General features: G+C 38.0%; 1 protein-coding gene across 4 annotated transcripts in view; it reads right to left on the bottom strand.

Moving 5' to 3' along the window:
- The window catches only part of HELZ (helicase with zinc finger), a 151,647-nt gene that overhangs the window by 41,440 nt on the left and 82,939 nt on the right, over positions 1-27,268 (bottom strand). For all 4 annotated transcript variants that reach the window (XM_068530583.1, XM_068530582.1, XM_068530585.1 and 1 more), the window contains 6 exons: positions 23,761-23,944; positions 22,381-22,609; positions 15,833-16,037; positions 9,204-9,255; positions 8,227-8,417; positions 6,283-6,490 (listed from right to left, as the gene is read on the bottom strand). In XM_068530583.1, coding sequence (XP_068386684.1) covers positions 6,283-6,490; positions 8,227-8,417; positions 9,204-9,255; positions 15,833-16,037; positions 22,381-22,609; positions 23,761-23,944 — 1,069 coding nt within the window. The remainder of the gene's footprint in view (positions 1-6,282; positions 6,491-8,226; positions 8,418-9,203; positions 9,256-15,832; positions 16,038-22,380; positions 22,610-23,760; positions 23,945-27,268) is intronic.

Here is a 27,268-nt window from a genome sequence, read left to right as displayed (position 1 = left end):
ACATGGGAGCACCTCAATACATAAGGCAACTGCTAACAGGTATAAAAGAGGAAATCGACAGTAAAACAGTAATAGTGAGGGACGTTAACACTTCACTTAACACCAATGGACAGATCATCCAGACAGAAAATTAATAAGGAAACACAAGCTTTAAATGACACAATAGACCAGACAGATTTAATTGATACTTATAGGACATTCCATCCAAAAACAGCAGATTACACTTTCTTCTCACGTGCACACGGAACATTCTCCAGGATAGATCACATCTTGGGTCGCAAATCAAGCCTCGGTAAATTTAAGAAAATTGAAATCATATCAAGCATCTTTTCCGACCACAACGCCATGAGATTAGAAATCAATTACAGGGAAAAAAATGTAAAAAACACAAACACATGGAGGCTAAACAATACGTTACTAAATAACCAAGAGATCACTGAAGAAATCAAAGAGGAAATCAAAAAAATACCTAAAGACAAACGACAATGAAAACACAACGATCCAAAACCTATGGGATGCAGCAAAAGCAGTTCTAAGAGGGAAGTTTATAGCAATACAAGCCTACCTCAAGAAACAAGAAAAATCTCAAATAAACAATCTAACCTTACACCTAAAGGAACTAGAAAAAGAAGAACAAACAAAACCCAAAGTTAGTAGAAGGAAAGAAATCATAAAGATCAGAGCAGAAATAAGTGAAATAGAAACAAAGAAAACTATAGCACAGATCAATAAAACTAAAAAGCGGTTCTCTGAGAAGATAAACAAAACGGATAAACCTTTAGCCAGACTCAACAAGAAAACGAGGGAGAGGACACAAATCAGTGAAATTAGAAATGAAAAAGGAGAAGTTACAACGGACACCGGAGAAATATAAAGCATCATAAGAGACTACTACAAGCAACTCTATGCCAGAAGAAATGGACAAATTCTTAGCAAGGTATAACCTTCCAAGACTGAATCAGGAAGAAATGGAAAATATGAACAGACCAATCACAAGCAAGTAATGAAATGGAAACTGTGATTAAAAATCTTCCAACAAACAAAAGTCCAGGACCAGATGGCTTCACAGGTGAATTCTATCAAACATTTAGAGAAGAGCTAACACCCATCCTTCTCAAACTCTTCCAAAAAACTGCAGAGGAAGGAACACTCCCAAACTCATTCTACGAGGCCACCATCATCCTGATACCAAAACCAGACAGAGATACTACAAGAGAAGAAAATTACAGACCAATATCACTGATGAATATAGATGCAAAAATCCTCAACAAAATACTAGCAAACAGAATCCAACAACACATGAAAAGGATCATACACCATGATCAAGTGGGATTTATCCCAGGGATGCAAGGATTCTTCAGTATACACAAATCAACCAATGTGATACACCATATTAACAAACTGAAGAATAAAAACCATATGATCATCTCAATAGATGCAGAAAAAGCTTTAGACAAAATTCAACACATATTTATGATAAAAACTCTCCAGAAAGTGGGCATAGAGGGAACCTACCTCAACATAATAAAGGCCATATACGACAAACCCACAGCAAACATCATTCTCAATGGTGAAAAACTGAAAGCATTTCCTCTAAGATCATGGACATGACAAGGATGTCCACCCTCGCCACTATTATTCAACATCGTTTTGGAAGTGCTAGCCACGGCAATCAGAGAAGAAAAAGAAATAAAAGGAATAAAAATTGCAAAAGAAGAAGTAAAACTGTCACTGTTTGCAGATGACATGATACTATACATAGAGAATCCTAAAGATGCCACCAGAAAACTACTAGAGCTAATCAATGAATTTGGTAAAGTTGCAGGATACAAAATTAACGCACAGAAATCTCTTGCATTCCTATACACTAACAACAAAAGATGAGAAAGGGAAATTAAGGGAACAATCCCATTCACCACTGCAACAAAAAGAACAAAAATACCTAGGAATAAACCTACCTAAGGAGGTAAAAGACCTGTACTCAGAAAACTGTAAGACACTGATGAAAGAAATCAAAGATGACACAAACAGATGGAGAGATATACCATGTTCTTGGGTTGGAAGAATCGATATTGTAAAAATGACTATACTGCCCAAAGCAATCTACAGATTCAATGCAATCCCTATCAAATTACCAGTGGCATTTTCTACAGAACTAGAACAAAAAGTCTTAAGATTTGTAGGGAGACACAAAAGACCCTGAATAGCCAAAGCAGTCTTGAGGTAAAAAAACAGAGCTGGAGGAATCAGACTCCCTGACTTCGGACTATACTACAAAGCTACAGTAATCGAGACAGTATGGTACTGGCACAAAACCAGAAATACATATCAATGGAACAGGATAGAAAGCCCAGAGATAAACCCACACACCTATGGTCAACTAATCTATGACAAAGGAGGCAAGGATATACAATGGAGAAAAGACAGTCTCTTCAATAAGTGGTGCTGGGAAAACTGGAGAGCTACATGTAAAAGAATGAAATTAGAACACTCCCTGACACCACACACAAAAATTAACTCAAAATGGATTAGAGACCTAAATGTAAGACCAGACACTATAAAACTCTTAGAGGAAAACATAGGCAGAACACTCTTTGACATAAATCACAGCAAGATCTTTTTTGATCTACCTCCTAAAGTAATGGAAATAAAAACAAAAATTAAAAAATGGGACCTAATGAAACTTAAAAGCTTTTGAACAGCAAAGGAAACTACAAACAAGACGAAAAGACAACCCTCAGAATGGGAGAAAATACTTGCAAACGAATCAACAGACAAAGGATTAATCTCCAAAATATATAAACAGCTCATGCAGCTCAATATTAAAAAAACAAACAACCCGATCAAGAAACGGGCAGAAGACCTAAATAGACATTTCTCCAAAGAAGACACACAGGTGGCCAAGAAGCACATGAAAAGCTGCTCAACATCACTAATTATTAGAGAAACGCAAATCAAAACTACAATGAGGTATCACCTCACACCGGTTAGAATGGGCCTCATCAGAAAATCTACAAACCACAAATGCTGGAGAGGGTGTGGAGAAAAGGGAACCCTCTCACACTGTTGGTGGGAATGCAAACTGATACAGCCACTATGGAGAACAGTATGGAGGTTCCTTAAAAAACTAAAAATAGAATTACCATACGACCCAGCAATCCCACTACTGAGCATATACCCAGAGAAAACCATAATCCAGAAAGACACATGCACCCCAATGTTCACTGCAGCACTATTAACAATAGCCAGGTCATGGAAGCAACCTAAATGCCCACTGACAGACGAATGGATGAAGAAGATGTAGTACATGTATGCAATGGAATATTACTCAGCCATAAAAAGGAATGAAACTGGGTCATTGATAGAGACGTGGATGGATCTAGAGACTGTCATAAAGAGTGAAATAAGTCAGAAAGAGAAAAACAAATATCGTATATTAACGCATATATGTGGAATGTAGAAAAATGGTACAGATGAACCAGTTTGCAGGGCAGAAATAGAGACACAGATGTAGAGAACAAACGTATGGACACCAAGGGGGGAAAGTGGCGGTGGGGGATGATGGTGTGATGAATTGGGCGATTGGGATTGACATGTATATACTGATGTGTATAAAATTGATGACTAATAAGAACCTGCTGTACAAAAATAAATTAATTAAATTAAATTTTAAAACTTAAAGGAAAAATAGATAAATACCAATTATATTTGGAGAATTCAATATTCCTCTCTCAATATTCTTTTTTTTTCAATGCAGACAGAAAATCAGCAAAGATAAAGTAGACTTGAACAATCGTATCAACCAACTTGACCTACAGCACTAGAGCACTCCATTCTTCCCAAATGTACATGGAACGTTTATAAAGACAGACCGTATCCTGAGCCATAAAACAAATCTCAATAAGTTCAAAAGGATTCAAGTCATGCAAAATATGTTCCCTTACCACAATGGAATTAAAACTAGGAATCAGTTAACAGAAAAATTCTTAGAAAATCCCCAATAACTCACCCAAAGTCACCTTTCTAAATAATCCATGGATCTAATTTTAAGAGAAACTAGAAAGTGTACTGAACTGAATGAAATAAAAATAGAACACTGGAGTTTTGTGGGATGCACTACTGAGGAGGAAAACGCTAACACTAAGATACCTCTATTAGTCTAAGCTTTCACCTTAACAAAATAAGGGCAAGAGTTGTATTCCGAAAACTTTTTTTTAAAAAAGGCTGAAAGTAAAGACCTTAAAGAAGAGAGAGACACCACGTTCATGTAACAGAAGACTAAATATTAAGATGTCAGCTCTCCCCCAAATTGACCTACAGATTCCACACAATCCCAATCAAAATCCCAGCAGGCTTTTTTTTGTAGAACCTCACCAGCTGATTCTAAAATGTATGTGGAAATGCAAAGGACCTGGAATACACAATTTTGAAAAAGAAGAACAAAGTTGGAGGACTCACACTACCTGATTTGAAGACTTTTATGAAGCTACAGTAATCAAGACAGTATATGTGGCATGAACAAACATATGCATCAATAGAAGACGATAGAGACTTCACATAGGCAGTAAACTGATTTTCAACAAAGGCACCAACTCATCTTAATGGAGGAAGGAGAGTACTTTCAACAAACGGTGTTAGAACAACTGAACATACATATATGCAAAAACAAAACAAAATGAGAACAAAAAAACCCTTCAATTCTTACCTCACACCACATATAAAAATTAACTCAAAGGAGACCTAATATAAGAGCTAAAACTATGAAACGTCTAGAAAAAAACACAGAAGATCTTTGTGATCTTGGATTAGGCAAAAAAAACTTGACATAACACCAAAAACATGACCCAAAGAAGAAAAAATTGGATAAACTGGACTTCATCAAAAATGGAAACTTTTATTCTTTGAAAGATACTGTTAAGAAAATCAAAAGGCAAGCCATATCCTGGGAGAAAATATTTTCAAAACATATATCTAATTAAAGATTTGTATCCAGAATGTATAAAGAACTCTTATAACTTCGTAAGACAAACCAGTAAAAAAGTGGACAAAAGATACAAATAGACACTTCATCAAAGATATACAGGTGGCAAATAAGCCCAATGAAAAGATACTCAACATCATTAGTCATTAGGAATATGCAAATTAATACAACAATCAGATACTATCAGATACCCATAAGCAAGGGTAAAATTAAAAAGACTGACAACACCAAGTACTAACGAGAATGCGGAGCAACTGGAAATCTCACGCGTACTAGAAATGAAAAATGGTTTGGCCACTTTGGAAAACAGTATGGCAGTTTCTTACAAAGTTAACAAATGTGCTCAACAAGCTCAATCCTGGGTATTTACCCAAGAGAAATGAAAATATGTTCAATACATATGTTCACAGCAGCTTTACTCATAAGAGCCAAAAATTAGAAATCATTAAGGATAGATAAAAACAACTGATGGAGAGATAAAAAAAACACTGTGCTTCATCCATATAAGGGAATACTAATCAACAGCAAAAAGGAACAAACAACTGACACAGACAACACAAATAAGTCTCCAAAGCATTAAGCTAAGTGAATGAAGCCAGACACTATGATTCCATTTATATGACAAACTAGAGAAAAGACCAAAGTATAGGCACAAAAATCAGATCAGTGGTTGCCCAGGGCTGGGGCTGGAGGAAGAAAGTGACTGCAAAGGGACATGAGGGAGTTTTCTGAAATGTAAACACCCTGAATCTTGATACTGGTGGTGGTGAACAGCTCTGTATATTTGTCAAAACACAACAAACTACATTCTAAAAGGGTGACTTTTACTCTATATAAATTATACCTCAATAAACCTGACTTTAAAAATTACACAGGGTAATTGTTCCTTATTTATCATTCTAGTAGACAAGAGACTACGATTTGCATGAGAATAAACTATTGCCACAGTAGCATTAATGTTTAGTATGCTACAAAAATATTTTGGGTCAACAAAAATGTTTCACAGGAGAGGGTTTTCTGTCTCAATTTTAAATGACTACCATTTTAAAAAAATCTAACTATTAACATTTTTCCAGGCAATTGGTACCATCAACCCTAAGTGGTAGGTTACATGTAACTTCTGTGTCTGTGCACATAGCCTATCTTCTGGAGAGAGGATCCATGGTTTACATCAGATCCCTCCTCCGAAAGGGTTATAATCTATGAACGAGTTGACAACCACACTGTTAAAGGAACCTCGTATGTTGACACAACTTGGCACACCATCAATTTAGGGTCACAAGAACAGCAAAGCGACTCACCGTTTCGACTCTGCTCATGTTGATCCTTCTCCTGATGCTGGTTTTGCGTCTGCCCTATGCTGACAGGTGGGTGATGCCCAAGGCCATAAGGTATAGGAGACCCCCGCCCGTGTGTCTGTAAGAGGTTCATATTGTAGGCCATTGCTGCCTGGTGAGTAATGATTCGAGGATCAACTGCAAACCTACCCTGGTATCCTGTCCATGGTACCTAGGTTATTATAAGAAATAGAATAATTGCTTTCAGTACATTTTGAAAGGCAAACTGCTACAGTGCTATTAATTAGGAAAGAGCAAACACACACAGAGATGTTAATTTTATCAAAATGAATAACTACAAAATGAATGCTAATAGTAACAATTGGTAGAATGACTGCTATATCTCAACTGGCAAAAAAAAAAAACCCAAAAAAAAAAAAACCTCCTTGAATCTTTAGTATGTAAGGGAAAATTGACCATTTCCCTTACACACTAGGTTAGGAAGAAATCAAGGACTTAAAACTGGTAACTATTCCTTGAGGCATCAAATCATTTTATAGTCTTGAATCATTTTCCCTCAATATGAATGCATATATGTCACTGATTACCATGAAAACTGTCTTTTAAAGTCATAACTGCATAGATATCTAGTTTAATAAACTTGAGTAAGAGAACAGGGAAAAAATTTAAGAAAAAATTCAGTCTAAGGAGTCTCAACTCAAAAAATATGTATTACTATTTTATATGAATAACCAAATCATTTAATGTTCACTTACTGTAGGCAAAATTCCAACAGGTCATTAATTTAATTAATGCTTTTGATTAATTAAACCACAGAAACAGAAAATTTCTTTAGGTGTGTCAAAATATATAATCTCTGCATATTAATATAAAAAGAATAAACACAATGACATCTGAGCTACCACCCTTATTATTTTATTATAATACAACTGTTAAACTCAGACTCTTAGAAATCTTTAAAAGTCTCTTTGACCTAGTAAAATGAAATATAAATCCCAAGGGACTTACTATTTAAAGCAGATGATGTATAATGTTGCCAGGCTGTCAGGGCAGAAATAACTCAGCTAAAATGGAAAGTCTATGGGGAGTCGACATAAATGACATATTTCTTATTGACAGTTATTCTCATTGGCTGCCGGGATTGTGAACCATCATGACCAAGATGGCTGAAAAACGTTGGCAGCTAGGCGTTTTTGCATTTTGGGGGTGTAGGCAGGGGTGCCAAAGATCCTTGACAGTGATCACCTCTACCTGAAACTGCAGTACTTATCTTAAATGAAAGAAATATTTTCTAGGCTAAAATTCCTGAATTTGGAAATATTAGTAAACAGCAAATTTTTTTATTTACCAAAATACTCAAAAATCTTAAAGAAAAGAAAAATGAGTTTTAACATAAGATGGAAGCCCTCTAAAAATCTATAGTCTCAGAAATGATTTAATAATGTTTTTAAGTGCCAGTAGGGTTTCATAAGGTGTGGAATTTCTCAGATAAATTTAGATCCAAGGGAGCTAGGCTAATCCAAACCTTTTTCCTTCCTCCAAAGAACTGTATTTTCTTAGGGTTAGTGAATTATATAAGAATGAAAAAGCAAAAGATAAAATAAAACATCACTTTACAAAACAAGAGTCCAATTTACTAGCTCTGTTAACTTTTAGCCCAATTTTCCCCAGTAAAAATATTTAAGACAATACAAAGGCTTCTCAATCAAAACACCCAATTTACAGATTTCTTCATAGCCACTGACAATATAGTAACAAATTTTAAGCAACAGTTCACATTTCTTTGGTCATAAGAGCTGCTTTGAAAGAAGCTTACAGACATTGAACACCAAAAAAAAAAAAAAAAGAGAGAGAGAGAGATTAGTAGAACACTATTTGAGATAGCCACTAACTTAGTGAAGCCTATTTTATCTTATTCAATAGAGAGTGTCTTAAACATCTACTTACAGGTAAAGGCACGGACATAACTACATTCCCTCCATAGACAGCAGGTACATAAAGAATACTTGTCCCCGTGTGAGGATCTATTCTTTGAACAGGGCTTGGAGATTTCCCCAAATTCGGGTGAGGTCCAAGAGGAGGTGGAGGAGTATATGCTCTAATAGGATTGCCAATAAGTACAGAAGGATTGGGCTGAACTGAAAAACAAACAGAGAAAGGATGCACTCAATAGCTGTACATATTCACGTAGACAAAAATAATTAAAATCATGCAACAGCAAAACACATTCCCCAGCTTTGTCATAAGGTATCTTATATTCAAAGAGTTATCAGCGTGAAAGAGTAGAGCATATTAAAAAAACAATCATTTTACCATATTCCCTAAAATTAGCTTGAGATATACAAAGTATTCCTTTTAAAAACTAGCATAATTTTAAATGTCTTGCAAGGAGCTGGAGATGTGTCCTTCAAGAGAGAAAACCATACAGTAAACATTCTTCTGACACTAGAAAACGTAAACAATTCTTCAGAATAAAGTTTTGAGTTGCAACTGTAACACAGCCACATACAAAACAGTTAAGCAATTATTGTTTTAAAAGCATAATTCTGCAACATTTTAAATCACGTAAATAAACTTCATCTTGAAAATTTGTATAACCAACATTTGTAGGATATAAATATGTTCCAAAAACTTACGTTGCATAGGAGGCTTAAATGTTCATCCTCAAAACTTCTATATATGTACCTTGGTACCTACAAAATCACCCCTTTTCAGAAATGACATATCAAAGCATTCACAAGAACAGATGTGTTGAATAAAAGAGTTACATGAGCTCCAAAGTGTCAGAGTGTGTGTGTGTGTGTGTGTGTGTGTGTGTGTGTGTGTGTGTCCCTCTCCATCCTCCTCTTTCTAAATGATGAAATTTGGAATAAATGTCTTACATCATAAAAGCAAGTTTTCATAAGGCTAATTTTTCCACTTACCAATTCCATCATTCTGGAAATGATCATTCTGGATATGATGGAGGCTTTTCCCCTTTACAGAAAAACACAAATGTATAATAATTTAAATACACCTAATATTAAAGAACAATAACCATTTTCCTCATCCCATGCAAAATAAATGTATATAGCAACAATTAAAATTTAAAGACTGTGAGTCTGTAATTAATAACCGTTAGATGCCTTTGAGCCAACCTTCTCTTTAAACATTAAGTCAGGGACTCCCCTGGTGGTGCAGTGGCTTAGAATCCGCCTGCCAATGCAGGGGACATGGGTTCGATCCCTGGTCTGGGAAGATCGCACATGCCGCAGAGCAACTAAGCCCATGCGCCACAAGTACTGAGCCCACGCACCGGAACTACCAAAGCCCGCGCGCCTAGAGCCTGTCCTCCGCAACAAGAGAAGCCACCGCAATGAGACGCCCGCGCACCACAATGAAGAGTAGCCCCCGCTTGCCCCAACTAGAGAAAGCCTGTGCGTAGCAACGAAGACCCAACACAGCCAAAAATAAACAAAATAAAATAAAATAAAATAAAATAAAAACATTACGTCATGGTGCTAGGCCTCAAGTTTCCTCAACTTCAAATTAAGGATATCTAAAATTCTTTTTTCTTTTTAAATTAATTTTTTTATAAAAAGAAATATGCATCAATATGACTGAAACCTAAATTCTGTTCCTTTGCAGCTTCTCTATAAATTTTCTATGAATTAAATGATGAAGTGTAAAAGCCGTTTTCAAGGGAAAAATATCAATCTTCAACTCTTGAGGATGAGAACCTTTAAAATAATAACATGAATGTAAATATGCTTTGGGGTTTATGATATTTTGAGTATGATTCATGGCATCTTAAACTGTAAAATTTACTGAAGGAACAGGAAAATGCACAGTGTCATAATCTGCTTAAGAGAATGTACAAATTTTCTAGAAAGCAATGTGGATGTCAAAAGCATCAGAAATGTACACATGCTTTAACCCAATAATTGCACCTCCAGGAACCTAAATGTCCATCAGTAGAACATTTATTAAATAAGCAATGGCAGATTCATACAATGGCATGCTAGTCTACCATTAAAAATGATGACTTCGGGGCAGAAATACGTGAAGAAACATATGGTTCTGAGTTTCTAGACTTTAAAAATGTTTTTTCTCTTTTCATTGGTTAAATGTAACACACAAAGCCATTACACAACACAAGTAGCACATTATACAACTTACCCTTCGACCACGTAAATTTTTTATTTGTACATTACATCTGAAAGCTTAAGTGGGGGGATAATGTCTATAGCAAGAAGAAGAATTTGTTCTTGACCAAAGCAAAGGTACAGTGATGCTTCACTTCTCTCCCCATCCATCGGCAACTTTAAATATTCAGGTTAGCACTAAACACCAGAGGCTTATGGTCAGCTGGTTGGCGACGGGGAGGCAAGGGCAGCTAAGCTCTAACTCTTAAAAAGTCAGAAGAAACATAGTCAAGAAAGAATCAGAGTTGGTCCATTAACCAGAAGAGAATGTTCACAGTGATTGTCGTTAGCTATTAAAAAAAAAACACACACAAAAAAACAAGCTTCTGAGGAATAGAGAAGTGAAAAGAAAAGCAGGCAGAGGAAAGGAGAAAATGGCAGACAGCAGGGACGGCAGCAACAGGTGGAAGACGAGAAGCGTAAGCAATGAGACGTGACCGCAAGAGCAGCCAGAGGCAGATGCGCCGACAGAAGAAAGGAGAGCAGTGGCACAGCAGAGATAAGACCGTTCCTAGAGGCTAACAAACCATTTAGATTTCTTAGCCTCTGTGGACTCGTCAACCGGGGGCGGCTGTGTATCAGGTGGAGAAAACGCTGTCACTGGGTCAGTGTGGAAGGCACAACAGCCCCCCAGAGACATACACACCCTACTCCCTGGAACCCATGAGTTGTCATGTCATGTGGCAAAAGGGCCTCTGCAGATATAACTAAAGACTTAAAATAGGAGGATTATCCTGGGTTATCTGGGGCGATCCAATCTAATCACATGAGCCCTACAAGCAGAGACACCTCTCCAGCTGAATCAAAGAGATGCGGCAGAAAAGGAAGGAAGAGACACAAGTGGTCGAAGGGGAAGTCAGAGACGCCGAGAGGGAGAAGGCTTCAATGCACCGTTGACAGCTCTGAGAGGTAGGGCCACATGCGAGAACTGGAAAGAAGCCTCCAGAAGCTAAGAATGGCTCCCAGCTGACAGCCAGCAAGGAAACAGGGACCTCAGTCCTTACAACCGCAAGGACTGGATTCTGCCAACAACCTGCATGACCTTAGAAGCAGAGCCTTCCCAGAGCCTCCAGATAAGAGCCCATTCGACCAACACCTTGATCCTGGCCTTGTGAGACCTGGAGCCAAGAAACCAACAAAAACCTGGACATCTGACTCAAAGAAATGTGAGATAATAAATGGGTGTCGTTTCAAGTCACTAGGTTTGTGCTAATTTGTTACAACAGCAATAGGAAACCAATACAAAGAATAACCACAGCCTGGACTGACCCTGCACTGTAAAGCTGGAAGCATGCCAGACAATAGACACCAGCACTCTGGGTGCTGTGTGATAAACTAAGTGAAAAAGAAACTTGGAAAGGGAACATCTGCATCACCGCGCTGTCATGATGACTCTGTTGACGGAGCTGTTGCATATAAAGTATAAAAGGCCCTAAACACCTAGGACTTCATCTGTTTAGGTCATTATTGATTCCCTGAGTTTAGAACATCGCCTGGCTCAATGAATACTGTTGAACGAATGGGGGAGAAAAAGCAACTTGGGGCCTCTCACAAAAAGACAGTGGCATATCTGCAAGCATAATTCAGCACCCTGTACAGTTCAATATGGGAAAACTCCTCTAGCATATTTAGGCTTCACATGCAACTGTAGAGCAATAAGTGTGCTTGGTCTATACAAAACATACAGTGTTTGGTAGCATATAACAAAATAGCAATGCAGCAGTAAGCTAGAGCTAACTATGTAGAAAAGTCATTCCATAATGATAATTCCAAACTTCTGTTAATAAATCTCAGAAAGTATGTACACCTTTGGGAGAAAGCTTATAAGCAAATGTAGTTCACATCATCTGTTTTTTGAGGACCATTTTTTTTACTCAACCATTTATTCATTCAAGTATTTATTTTTTCATTCACTCATTCTTTCATCATTTTCCATTTATTCATTCAACAAATGTTTACGAGGGCCCACGATATGTCCACCCCTGGCTGGGCACTGAGGCTACTGAGCCACAGAAGTCTGACACGTCTTCTGATGTCTGGACACCGAGACACAACATAAGCAGCTAGAGACAGACAGTGAAGAACAATCCACAAACTAAGATCTATAAAACAATGCCATGGTCTTCTCAGAGGACCCATTTCTGAATATTATCTATCCTCTGAATAGTTTTTACAGTATGTACAAATGAATCTGTCCCATCTTCGCAAAGTTTCTCAACACTGTTCCCAGCACGTGCCCAGGAGTAAGCAGACTGAAGACAAGCAAACTGTTTTCCTACGTGCTGATTCTGTAGGCGCCCGTGAAACAGATGCCTTCCTACAAATAAATGATGCCTGGAGAGTGGGGCAATGAGGCTTAGCTAGGACCACCTGCTCCTGGATCCCCTAATGTCTGTACCTTCACTAACCCTGACCAGAGAACCTACACCGTAGTGAGAGTAAAGCCATTCGATTGGTCAAGAGCTCGGGGTAGGCTTTGCTGCCAGACAGTCCTGAGGGAGCAGGTCCTGGAGCACGTTTAACCATCATCGAGCCTTCCGATGATTCTGTCTACATTAAATCTTACTGGGATTTTAAGTCTTAGGCTAACATTAACCTCACTAGTTTTTAATATTTCTTATGCACAGAATTGCATTAAAAGTTAAACATTAAGGAAACTTGGGGGGAAATTATATGGCTTAGTATCCCATTTTCAGAAACAGCATGCTTTTCTTGCAAGGAAGTAAATTCCCCTTCATCAAAAGACTCTAGCATATGAAATAAACCATCTGGAATTTGTTTCAAAATTCTCCAGTGCGTATATGTGGTGGTGGAGTGGTGGGCTGATAGCTGAAACAAGATCAAGGATAAACTGATAGTTAACGAAGCTGGATGATAGGGAATTCAATATATTTGAAATTTTCTACAATAGAAAGTTGGATAAAAAAAGACTCCAGTACAAATTCAATCCTCAAAACAATTTAATAGAAGTAAAATACAGTACTGGGGCGTGAAGGGAGAGATGATGACAAAAGTAACCTTTGGCTCACTACAACTTAGTTACCTAAAATTATTATTATTATATATGATATAAAGAACTTTAAATAACCAGGTATATAAACAACTGAGTGAACCTCTGTGTTAGTGACAGTGAAATAACAGATGATATCTACTGGATCAGTGAAGAAAACTTCCCAAAAAGTTAAAAAGAGAAAATTGGGGAGATGGCTGCTATGGTCTTTAATTACACAGCCTTCCTACTGAAAGAAGAAAGCCCCACTACACTCTCCTGGATGCATCATAACCATTATTCACTTATCAGATACTCACTGAGCACCCACTATGTGCAGAGTGGGGCTAGGCACTAGGGGCCATAAGAAGTATACAGAATAGGATTTTTGTCTTCGGGGAGTTTATAGTGTTGGAAAAGCAAGTGGATTCAACATATATTGTCTTTACCTTTAAAATAAAAACAAAAAGCAAATCACAGGATCTTGCTTAGGGTCAGTACACATTTGATATGATGGCTTGAATCTAGCTGCATCTGTGGTACATTAATTGATGCTAACATTGATCAATTAAGTAAAAAGTTTATTGTAGTTACTGTATTTAAGAATGTGCAAAAGGTATAATGTCTCTGAAACATTTAAATAAAAAACAATAAAATTTAAAAGTTTCTAACTGGGTTCCCACTCTTCACCTACTTTAAGCTACTTGCTGTTCCCTGGAGAGCCTGCTCTCTCACAACTCTTGCTTTTCGTATGAGCTCTTTGTTAAGCGTCACTCATTAATCTTAAAAATACTTCTAAGCACCTGTGATAAGCCAGATGTTGTTCTAGGCACAGAGGCTAGAGCAGCAAATAATACAGGCAAAAATCTCTGCCCTAAGGGAGCTTCTGTTCTAGTTTCTGACAGTCTCCCCAATCTCCCACTCACTCCATCCACTCGGTGAAATTACCCTGAATCTCCACTGTGGTGGAGTGGTACTTCCTCTGACCGTTACCCTCCAACATCTGCCACAAGAAGACTGGGGCGAATTTGCTTCTCTACTACCTACCATAACAGCTGTCGCATAGAAGAAACTTAACTATTTGATAAATAAGTTGATTATTAATTTATCAATAGTTTAAACTTTAGAAATCTAGAGGATTCAGTTATGCAAAATGCTTAATCTGCTTAATTCCAAGTCACTAAAGCATTACTGTATATCAGGTCCATTTTTATTAAACTCAGACAACAGTACATTAAAACAGAAAGCAGTTCTCGTCTCAGTTTAATACTTACTCAGCTAAAAAAGATCTTCAGGCTATTAAACCAATAACTATTTCTTACACATTAAGCTTTACATTTTAAAAATGAAGCCCCAAACTGGCATACTCTCTTAATTCATGTCAATAAGTTTAATATCATGCTGATGACTATAAATACACCCACAAACCAGAACAAATACTAAACATGCCACTCTCATAACTTTCTTTTCCAGATGTTAAGTGCAAGCATTTTTTTTTTTCAGGCAATCTAGCAAATAAACCAGCTGTTTCTGCCCAAAATAACTATAGTTCAAAAGCAGACATGGGGGCCTTGATTCCCCCCCATCCCATTCCGATGGCTGGACTACTTCTCACACAGCAAACACGGGTCCAAGTGGATTAAAGCAACCCTCAAGCAGCCAGCCACGTTTTCTCACTGTGCCAGAAACCACCTGACTTGGTCATCAACAAGAGGTCAGAACTATTTTCTTTATACAAATATTGCTATTATTATATTATTCCTTGTAAAAAAATATGCTATAACAGCATGCTATATAATATTCTATAAGAGCATACTTTTAATATGTGTGGCCGTCTTTTAAACGGCTTTGTTTTATTCACATCTTGCTAAAATAAGTCTATCAGTAGAGAGGACCGCGAGGTCATATTATACCAAGGGCACCAGACCTAATCAGGTACCTGAAAACTTCTTTTTTTTTTTTTTTTTTTCAGATTTTTTTGACGTGGACCACTTTTAAAGTCTTTATTGAATTTGTTACAATATTGCTTCTGCTTTTTTACGTTTTGGTTTTTTTGGCTGCGAGGCATGTGGGATCTTAGCTCCCCGACCAGGGATCAAACCTGCACCCCCTGCATTGGAAGGTGAAGTCTTACCCATGGACCACAGGGAAGTCCCCTTGAAAACTTTTTGAGGATGATTATGCCATTAAGCAGCATGGCTAAACACCACACTGTATTTTCACTTAATGTCCACACTGGACGAGTTCCTTGCAGAAACTGCTTGCCGTCAAATGTAACCTTCAATTCCAACACGTAAAGTAACCTGCAGCCCAAGAAAGCTCTGACGTCTCTGCACTGTTCTCTCTCTTTAACCTCTTCAATTTCACTGACAGGCTTTACCTTGGGGGGTGATTGCTGCAATCTGTTGGTATTTCCCGTGTGCTGCACTCTTAGAGCCCGGGGGATAAATTCAGGTGCCAGTGGATTCAACACATACGTCTTCTTTAGTTCTAAAGCCTCTAGCTGAGCTTTGATCTGTTCAAAAGTGATTCCATGTAGGCTATTATTTTCATGACACAGGGCAATAAACCGCTCCCAAAATTTCCTACAGAAAAGATTTAGAAGATCAGTTTATAATTTCAGTGGACGAGATCACAGAAATGACTAAAAGCAACTAAAGATAATTTCGAATTCCCCCACCCCAACCCCAAATCCTTAGGCCCAGTATTCATCTATGATTCAGGTATAATCTTCCCACCAGATCACAAGACTTCAGAAGTTTGGTTCTGAAACTACAGTCATGTCTAGTACTGTGGAACATACAAATTCTGCTCTCCATTAATTCTGGCTGATCAATGAAAGTAACATGGTCAGTGCTCGACTATGCACACTAATTTGGAATGACAGATTTTGTTATCCACACAGTAAGCAAGGATTTCAAACTTGATAACTCATTTTATCAAAGATGTGTACTTCCAGGCATACTCACCATATACACATTTGTATGTATGCATATATATATATTATATACATACAGACATACACACACACACACACACACACACACACACACACACACACACAGATTTGAATTATGGGGCCAAAGTAGCCTGGTGCTGGGTGACTAAGAAAAGCCAATTCAGACATAAATCTGAACCACAAAGTAAATAAGTCTCATAAGGAACTTAAGAAATAACCAGTTATTCCTATATTTTTCTTTTAATTAACTGACGCTTGTCACAGCAAAGCTCATAACATTAATTGACTAAGTTAAAAGAATTAAATTATGAAAAACACAGGAAGTTGGAATGCTAATTTTTTTTTTTAAAATAAATTTATTTATTTATTTATTTTTGGCTGCACGGGGTCTTTGTTGCTGTGCGCGGGCTTTCTCTAGTTGCGGCGAGCAGGGGCTACTCTTCGTTGTGGTGCACGGGCTTCTCACTGCAGTGGCTTCTCTTGCTGTGGAGCACGGGCTCTAGGCATGCGGGCTTCAGTAGTTGCGGCACGTGGGCTCAATAGTTGTGGCTCACGGGCTCAGTAGTTGTGGCTCGCGGGCTCTAGAGCGCAGGCTCAGCAGCTGTGGCGCACAGGCTTGAGTAGTTGTGGCATGCGGGCTCAGTAGTTGTGGCTCACGGGCTCTAGAGCGCAGGCTTCAGTAGTTGTGGCGCACGGGCTTAGTTGCTCCGTGGCATGTGGGATCTTCCTGGAATAGGGCTCGAACCCGTGTCCCCTGCACTGGCAGGCGGATTCTTAACCACTGCGCCACAAGGGAAGCCCTGGAATGCTAATTTTAATGATGATTATTTATCTCCTAATCAAATTAATAAACACTAAAGGAGAAAAATACATTCAAAATTAATCCAGTTGTACACTGTTGTTCCTAAAGTTTTGAAAATTGATCTCCAAATATTAAAAATATTATATATTACAAAAGATAACATATAAAAGGTTTTAGGATTTTAAATGACTATTATAAATATGCATACCTATCTTTAGTATGAGGTTCAAATAATGTTTTATTATGCTATAAAAAACATGTGATATGGTTTCTTCCCAAGTTGGCACCCTTGTGTCCAGGTGGACAGCAGGTAATCATGACAGCTTCAAGAAGCATAAATAAAAAGGTTTATATTATAAAAGTTAGTATATGAATATGGGAATGGAGTTATTAATATATTCATAAAACTTTGCAGATTTTCATTTCAAACTATGTTTCTCTTACATATGCTTTCTACCATCTTTTCTAATTTTTTAAAGATGGGTGTAAGAAATGGGTCCAGAAAAAATTTCAGGCCCCCATGTCAACAATAGGAAAGGTAAAAATGCTATAAAATATTAAATATGTATTTCCAACAATAAGACATAAAGGCTAACAAGATACTCATTCAGCTACGGGAAGTGTGTGTTGCTAAGAAAAATGCACACTGAAAGCTGCCCTTTATTTTTGTTCTTAAGAACCTTCCATAGGAATCAAGTTTTTTTTCTCATAGTCTGACAGCTAAGGAAAGACTACCTTCAACTTAGCACTCAGGATCTAAAATCCAAAAACTTCCCTACCCTTTTGATAAAGAACCCCTAAATATTCAACTGTATTTATATTATCAATACAATTCTACTACATCCTGTATTAAAAAGGAAGCTTTTTTGGTCTAGTTGATAAAGTAACAATTTCATAGAGTGGCATTTCATATTCGTGTGAACTTCAAGACACAGCAAAATGAGGAGAGAATGGATTGACTTTACAGCCCAGTTTTAAATTTTAATTTATTATAACATATTTTCATTTCCAGCTTACATAACCAAAATGCTAGAACTTGCTCTATCTCAAGCTCCTTTTTAAGCTCCATACCCTGTCCCTATACGGCTCTTACTGACCTCAACTGCACTGAAGTAACATCGAGTTAAGCAGAACCTTTAAACAACCTCACACGTCACAAGAAGCTGGTAGCTTGGTGACAGTTTTCATCTACAAGATCCCAGGGATCTCAAGGAAACAGCCTTCGAGTTAAAGGAACCGTTTCAGAAGTAACACTAAACACTTGCTATAAGCTAATCAAGTTCAACGAATTCCAAAAGCAACCTGGAATTTCTATCTTAAATCTCACTTGTCTTTTGATAGCCCCAGGGAATAGCAAAATGGTCAAGCATGTGGATTCCAGAACTAGGCTGCCTGGGCTTCAGTCACGGCTCTGTCGTTCAGCAGCCCTGTAACGTTGGGCAAGTTATTTAACCTCTCTTCATACCTCCGTTTCCTCATGTGTAAAACACGGCACCAACAGTGTTATTATTATTATTATACTTTATCACTAAGACTTTTATTTCTCACTTTTAAACTTTCAGAGAAATGTATTCTTTCCTTCAAAAATTCTTAAAGCCAAAAATATTCCTTTTTTCTCTCTTTGTGAAGGCTCTTTCAAAGACCATTTCACACTATCCTTGAACTCAATTCTTTAATGAAACACTACACATGGCATTATGAGGCATTTCAGAACACGTAACTGGAAGATCACTGGAGAATTTCAACAACACTCAGACTGAAGACTTCACCACTATGATTATTCAAAGGCTTCACCAATTCTCAGTGCCTCCCTAAAATGTTAACATGTTAATATTTTTTTCTAGTAATGTTGGTTAGAAAACCCAAGTGTGTCTCTACGTTGTGATGTAAGTGTTACTTTCAGAAGACAAAACCTTACTTTCAATCACCGCATGAACCCAAAGTCTGCTTTCATTTTCATGCTAACCTTGCTTCTAGGATCGCTGATAAAACATTGAAAAATCACTTGGTGTCCCTCAGGTCATAGAAAGGGAGGGTGTGTGTGCACATACACACACCTCTACAAGTGTGAAATAGGTTTATATCTCACTGAGCAGGTGGAATTCACTAATGAAGAAATTCGGTTCAAAGGGAGATCTCTTCCAAACTCTGGTTTGGAAAAACGCATGAACATGCCCCGCCTCCCCGCCCCCCCCCCCCCCGCCACCGCCCCCCGCAATCACCTCTCCTCACTCAGTGTAGATTTATCGACGCACACGCCTCGCTTCCTCGGAAAGGCAGGGTAACCCAGTGAGGTCAATCTGACATCTGTTTGAGTGAGACTCTTAGTAGCTATGTGGTCCTGGGCAGTAATTTAAACTCTACATCAGGCTGCCCATTTAAAATGCAAATAAAATACCCACATTACCGGGTTATTAGGATGAATGAACGAGGCAAAGTGTAAAAAGCACTTGACCTAGCACCTGGCAAAGAGAAAGCTGTCAATAAACAGCAGCTACTACATTAATATTTGTTTGTTTGGCGAGTGGGAGAAGGGAAAGTTCTTTCCATTCACTTAGGGTTAACAGGAAAATTCTGTTTAAAAATCCTTTACAACAAAAAAGATTATATAACTGGTTGCCTTCTAAACTGGTATAGTATACACAGTAATTATTCCTTGAAAACTTGATCAATATTTGGAAATATCATATTAGTTTTTTATAAATATCAAATGAGCAAGGGAGGGAGACATCCTGATTAACTCAAACTATTGATACAAAGAATTCACGCCTTCATTAGTATAGTACCTAAGAATCACATTATGTCCTCCAGGTTTACTTGTATTATGAGATTAATTTAATTTCTAATGAAATTGGAAAGAGTATAGCATAAATATCCATAGCCTCAACTATCAGCTCCTGGGTTAGAGCTGATTAAATTGTCCAAATAACACAGATTATCAGCATTCCCATTCAGCTATGGGTCACATGATTTTCTCTCCCTACACAATGTATTGACCTCTCTGAAAATATTTCACTTAGCTTATAAATTAATTTGAGGTACTTGACACACTCCAGCTGAGTAGTAAGAAATAAGCAACCAGTAGACCTGGCTTCAAGTTAAAAATTAGCCCTGGATCATTCTGATAGCATGGCCTCAGGAAGAATCATTCACCTATTTGCTCTGAGAAAATAACGACTTATGTCAGACAAGGGGTGAAAAATGTTGATCTCATGTAATTCACAGTATAATATACCTCTCTGGAAAGGGGTAATGGTTTTAAAAAATACGCATGTTGGTAAATGTTTGGGGTTATTTATAAAGACTGTCCAAAAGTAATGTCACTCAAGACTACTGTTATATCTATTTATTCCCACAACAGTTTCTAGTTGCTTTTAATACATGCCAGCCTATTTTACATGCTTTAATCTAATAAAATTCTAATCAAACTGTATGTGCTCTCACATTTATCAAATGATAAATATAAACCAAAATGGTAAACTACCACAGCAATATTCTAACCAAATATGTTTGCAATGAATAGGAAAGTAACTAAAGTGAACTTCTCAGGAGGGAAGCCAAATTAATAGACTTAGTTTTATTCATTGGTATCTTGGAATTAATATAGTTCCTTCCCCAACTTTTTGTCATTAGTGGCTAAAAATTAATGGAAATCTATTTTTTAAATAAGAAATTAAAGATATTTTACAATAGAATTGTTTAGCTATATAGAAACAAATCATGGACCATTCAAGTTTTATTTCCTTAAAAATAAAAGGTTATTCTTCAGAATGTAACCATAAATTAAACTCTACGTGATTCATTTGTTAATGGCTTTCCCCTATAAAGTATATTAACTTCTTTTGGAATCTTAAACTCTAATGTATGCAGCTTATTCTTAAAGGTCCCAAATTGTCTCCTTTGCCATAGAATACTTTTTTCCTGCTGAGACAGGAAAACAGATAATAAAATGCTGCTATATCTATATTGCAACAGAAAACTTGGTTTAAACAGGCCACTTCCTAACAACTTTGTCTACTTTAACATATCACGAAGAAATAACTACCCAAGGCGTATTTGAGACCATCTTTCTGCTCTTTCTGCTTTTCTGAACTCACTCTGACAGGTACTAGAACACTTAAAAAATTTTAAGTAATCCCTCGTGTATTTCTTTCTTTTTCATAAAGAATATTCTAAATTTCTGTTCAACTGTTTTTTTGTAAATGTTTTTTTGTAACATGGTTTTTCAACACTGCATAGGCCAAGTCTTACTGGCTTCATACAATTAAAATTCCTATTAACTAGTATAAATCATAAGTGTACAAAGAGAAATTTTTTATTTATGTTGATATTTTAACATTCCTTATGACTACAATCTAAGGAATACTAACAGTTCTTTCCAAAGGCAAATAACAACCCCTTTTAACCCCCTAATTTTAAGATCCTCTGGATTAACCAGACACAAAGATTTGCATTGAGAAGCCTTGAGAGAAAATGAGAAGGAAACTCATCAAAAACGAGCTAAAACAATAATGAAGGAAAAAAGAGGGGAGTATGGGTATGAAATTCAGTCTCCAGCAAAGATAACGCACACACACAAAACCACCTTCAGGACCCTGGCACTGGTCAGTCCCTTGTCCCGGAGCACTCTTAGCCCAGGAGCCTGCGTAGCTCAAACCCTCTACTCCAGAGTCAGCTTCTCAGTGAGGCCTTCTCTGACCACACACACCATGTGAGATCACAAACCGCCCGCCCTACCCCATCACTTCTAATGCCCCTTGATGTTCTATTTCTTTTCCATTGAACTTACCACATAAAATACTACAAAGTGTTTTTATTTTGCTTACTGTCGTCGGTCTTCCTCTCCTCCCCAATAAAATGTTAAGCCCCACAAAGGCAGAGATTTTTGTCTGTTTTGTTCACTGATGTACCCTCAGTGGCTAGAAGAGTACTTAGAACACAGTAGGCACTCAGGAAACATCTTATGAATGATGACTGATTCAATGAACACACAATTTTACATACATAATGAATAGGCTCAAAGCAATATATTTTTGTGTTCCCACTGGGTATTAGTTAAGACTAAACTTGATTTTAATTAGCCAGGAGGTCATATAAATATGTGCATAGGGATGCAAATTACTCTACATTTCCCCCTTTAATGTCTCAAACACTAACACATAATTACCTGCATCTTCCAATAGAGCACAGCGCAATGGGATCACCCACCACGGCAACCAGGGATTGCGCTCTTGTGATGGCAGTATTGAGAAGCTTATAGTTAGACAAAAAACCATAATCTAAGTCCTCTGTGGAATCTTCCAGCAGTTGCTCTTTCTTTTTAATTGGTGTCTGTTTATGTTTACAAGTATGTCTTGTACGTACTGTGCTAAGAAACAAAACTCTGAATTGCTTTCCTGTAAAACAAAAAAAAATTAAAAATAAAAGAGGACTGTTATTCTGAACCACTGATATAATAAAAGCATTTCATTTTTTAAATGTTATTGCTAAATAAGAGGTGTTGATGAGAATGTGGAGAAACTGGAACTCTTGTTCACTGTAGGTGGAAATATAAAATAGTATGTAAAACACTATAGAAAATAGCATGGCAGTTCCTCAAAAAATTAAACATAGAACTAACATATGATGCAGCAACTCTACTTCTGGAAATACACCCAAAAGAACTGATTCCATAAGGAAGCCTAGAGAGAGACTAGTTTGTACATGTTCTTTCTTACATCGACACATCTCTTCCCTCATTCTATGACAAGTCTCCACAGATGCGAATACAGTTCTAGCGTCAATTCTTAGTTCTCTCTTCTCCAGGCCAAACAATCCGAGTTCTTTCAACCATTTCTGACTCCACAGGGCAGTTTCTAGACCACTAGCTATGCTAGGTCGTCTTTGGACGCTTCCTAGCTTATTAGTAATATTCTTTCTAAAATGCACACCCAAATTCTGCGTGATCTGAATGCATGGTATACTGGAGTTATTTTTTTTTCCCATGATCTAGAAATTGTATTACTCTTATTATTGTATATTACCATGAAACCTCAGATGGTACTGGGCTTTTCTGGCACTCACATTATAGTGTTGCTTCACTTACTTAAAATGCACAAATTTCATAGCAACTAATTACATGAAAACTTAAAAGAGTTGCTTTATTCACTTAGGAAAATCTAGATGAAGAACAAGCTATGCCTTTAAAAATTTGCTTGACAGGTACAAGTTTTTAAAAATCTTTATAAACAAATTAGTTCTCAGATACATTATAACAACAATAGGTGTTGTATGCTACTGCGATTGCAGCTATAGCATACAGACATTTGCAGTTACAGTCATGAAGGAAGTCCATTTGTTGATACTTCTTTTATTTGGATATAGAAATTTAACGAACATGTAAATGAGCTCGACCTTGAATTGCCAAATTTGGCATTAAAGAACTTGGTATGAAATGAATACATAATTGCTTGTCCAGAAAAGAGATCTTGAAAACTAAAAATCAAATGTGCACACACTTTAAGATCTAACCATTTGAATAACTTAATTCATTTCCATTAATAGTTACCTTGAACATTTAGCACCCTTTCGACGTTAACATCAGATAATCTCTTTTTTCGAAGTTCAGCGCGTATCCTGAACACCTGGTCGGCATACGGAGTCACCACACCAATACTGCCGTCATCTAACTTCCCCCACGCTACTGGCCACTTCCTTCTTAACTCTTCCACACGTTCCACCACTTCAAAGACCTTTAAACAAACGTACACGTATACATATTAAAGTTATACAAGTGCTTGGAGAAAAGAATATGGTAACTGAAATCGATGTGCAAAGGATTCCATTTTGGCAAATGTCGTTTTAAAACCACCTCGAACCAGGAACAACGCTTTGCTGACGTGAACACATTTTTGTTTACATTTCAAGCAGTAAATCTCTACAACAGCGCACCCAGTGAAAACGTGAAAATCGGAGACGATGTAACTGGCCATTGGCCCCACCCCTCACCTGGCCCCCCTTCTCAAATGGGGACAGGTTCGGGTTCCTGTTTAGAGAGAGGCGCGTGGGGCCGGCAAGCCCACGTTCCCGGTATTTCTCAGTCCACTCTGTAGCTCAGGCCGACGATACCCATTAGGAGAGCCCTAGAGCCAGCACCGCCAACATCTCAGCAGTGCGAGGGCTACCCTTCCTCCTCTCCCCGCGGATATGAGTAAACAGAACAGCCAACAGCTGGCAGCAAACCGCCGCTGGGACTGGGGCGAATCTGGACCTCAGGGCAGACTTTCAGAGTTCACTGCCTTCTCATGGTACGACTCCGCCCCAGCCCTGTCATTCACCTGGCAGTGAAGTAAGCCCATATTTTACCATCTGGATTTTCTGGACCCCACTTAGTGCATTAGAGGAGAACTTTTAGTGTAGTTTAATCTACTTTAAGTCAATGAATTCATCAAACAAATAGTGTCGATGCTTGGCACAGCAGGGGACAAAATGATTACTAAACACGCTCCTTGCCTGTGAAGAGATGACTGTACATTTAGAAAATAGATTCCTAATTTAAAATACGTATTATAAGGCAAGCTCAATAGAGGGTCAGGCAAGAGTCCAGGGGCAGAGAGAGGAAGGAGAAATTTTTTAATGTCTTTTAAATACATTATTTATTTACTATTTGTTAGTAATATCTACTTAAATTTATAATAGTAAATATACAAAAATTTGATAGTTTTATTCCTTTTAAGAACTCGAGGATTAATGGCCAGGATGCAGTTGCCACTTGCACATGTAAATTCAATGAATGACAGAGGAATAGACTCTAGTCATCCTGTTGTTATAATGAAATAACAGCAAGTGAAACAACTACCCGGACTGTCCAAGGATTCTGATGAATCAACTGGATTGAAAACACGGTGCTGTCACCCATAAGGAACAAGCAACACGTAACCATTTCTCCACTTCGTCCCTCTGTTATCCCTTATATCACAGGCAGCATAAAACTGTAGTCAAAATACACAGACTTGGAATGGTATGAGGAGCTTGGGGAAACCTCTCTCCCAGACAGACATCTATGAAGCTGGTCAAGACCAACAGATAATCATTCAAAGTCTCTGGAGATTGATCAAAGAGCTTCCAAGAAATTGAGAAGCATTGTTTCAACAAAATCTACAGAAAGTTGGTAAGAAGAGTGGAAGGCTGGGACTGCCCCCCCTTCTCCCACAGCCCCGTCTTACAGGACTGTTTCAGCAGCCGAAGGGCAGTTCCCACCTGCTCCAGCTCCCTGGGGTGGAAGAGCTAGTCCAGGCGGTTACAGCAGCGGATGAGCGTCAGATCTCGTTTCCCCAGCAATGTGCGGCAGGAGGCCTACGAGCGGTTAGCAGCAATTGGGTGGTACCTATTCCCCTACCCCCATCTCCTGCTGCATAGGGAGGATCTGAGTGGGATAGTGGGTGAAGCAAGCAGTCTCCTTTGCTCGTACAGGATGTATCACAGGAGAGCTGATCCAGCAGGCTTGGCAGCCAAGTGACAGCTGCCATCTCCCCCAGCTTCCGAGGACAGAAGACTCACTCTGTGGACTCAATGCCACCAATGAACATCAGCAGATCCCAACCTCCCCAGCTCTGGGCTGCAGAGGATCCACTCTTGGTGGTACAGCAGCTGGATGGTGGCCCCTGGATGGCAACACAGATTCTACACACATATACAAAACTCACAGAGCTCCTTCCACAGGGGTAAGAGACAGCCAGTGAAGAACGAGTTCCACATCCCCCCATCCCAACTGCTCCGTAAGTCCTGCCTAGGAGAGGGTCCGAGTAAACTTCGCAAACGGCAACCTCTGTCCCTGCCAAGGGGCCCAACTTCAGTTGGATTACACTGTGGAATAATTTATGCCCCAGGGAGATGAAAAGTAAACTAACAGAAATGAACAATTCACTAGTGGGCCTCAACAACAGACATGAGCTGGCAGAAAAACAAACTGGGAAACACAAAAATATTTAGAGATTATGCAATCTGAAGAACAGAGGGAAAATAAAAAGGACAAAGCCTCAGAGAAACATGGAACACCATTAAGCTCAGCAACATACATATAATGGGAGAACCAGAAGAAGAGACAGACAGGAGCAGAAAAAAATTCAAAGAAATAATGGCTAAAACTTTTCCAAATTTGATGAAAAACTTTAATCAACACTGAAGTTCATCAGTGAACTTCAAGTAAGGTAAATGCAAGGAGATGCACACCGGACACATCATAGTCAACATGGTAGAAGTCACAGACAAAGACAAAATCTTGATTAACAGCAACACAAACACACAACTCATCACTTACAAAGAACGCCAGTAAGATTAACAGACGACTGCTCCCCAGAAACAATGAGGGTAATAAAGCAGCAGGAAAGCATATTTCAGTGTGCTGAAAGAAATAACTCAAACAATAATCTAACATCCAGCAAAACTACTTTTTAAAAATGAAGGCAAAATAAAGACATTCCCAGAAAAAACAAAAACTGAAAGAATTCTTTACTAGCAGACCTGCCCTAAAAGAAACACTAAAAGAAATTCATCAGGCTGAAAGCAAGTGACACCAGACAGTAATTTGAATCCACACAAACAAAGCATACTACTAAAGGTAATTACATGGTTAATTATAAAAGACAGTATAATAGCATATTTATTCTCCTTTCTCTTCTTAACTGATTTTCCAGCCAGCAGTTTCCAACCTGAGTGCAAAAGTAATAAAGGAAACCCTAGAGTTACCTGTCAATATTTCAAACAGGTAAGAAAAGTTTACCTTTTCCTAAAATTAATTGGCACAGACTAATTAAAATGTCAAGTTTCTTTACTTTTGGCTAGGCTTTTATCACTTGGGTACTGTCAATTTTCTTGTACTGACTTCTAACTACAGGCCTCTGACCAATTTTTTAATGGAAAGATGAATTACTATTACCTAATAAATGGCATTTTTTTTGGTAAATAAAATGAGTAAAGCACGGGACTCAAGGGAAGAAAGGGAGATGGAGATCACAGATCAAGAATCATTCTTCTAATGACCAACTATGAACACATCCTCCCCTGGGTTTCCTGAA

The sequence above is a fragment of the Eschrichtius robustus genome, chromosome 20, assembly GCF_028021215.1.
Source record: "Eschrichtius robustus isolate mEscRob2 chromosome 20, mEscRob2.pri, whole genome shotgun sequence".
NCBI classification, from domain to species: Eukaryota; Metazoa; Chordata; class Mammalia; order Artiodactyla; family Eschrichtiidae; genus Eschrichtius; species Eschrichtius robustus.
The sequence above is the reverse complement of the archived record's forward strand: the minus strand, read 5'-3'. Positions and strand labels throughout refer to the sequence as shown.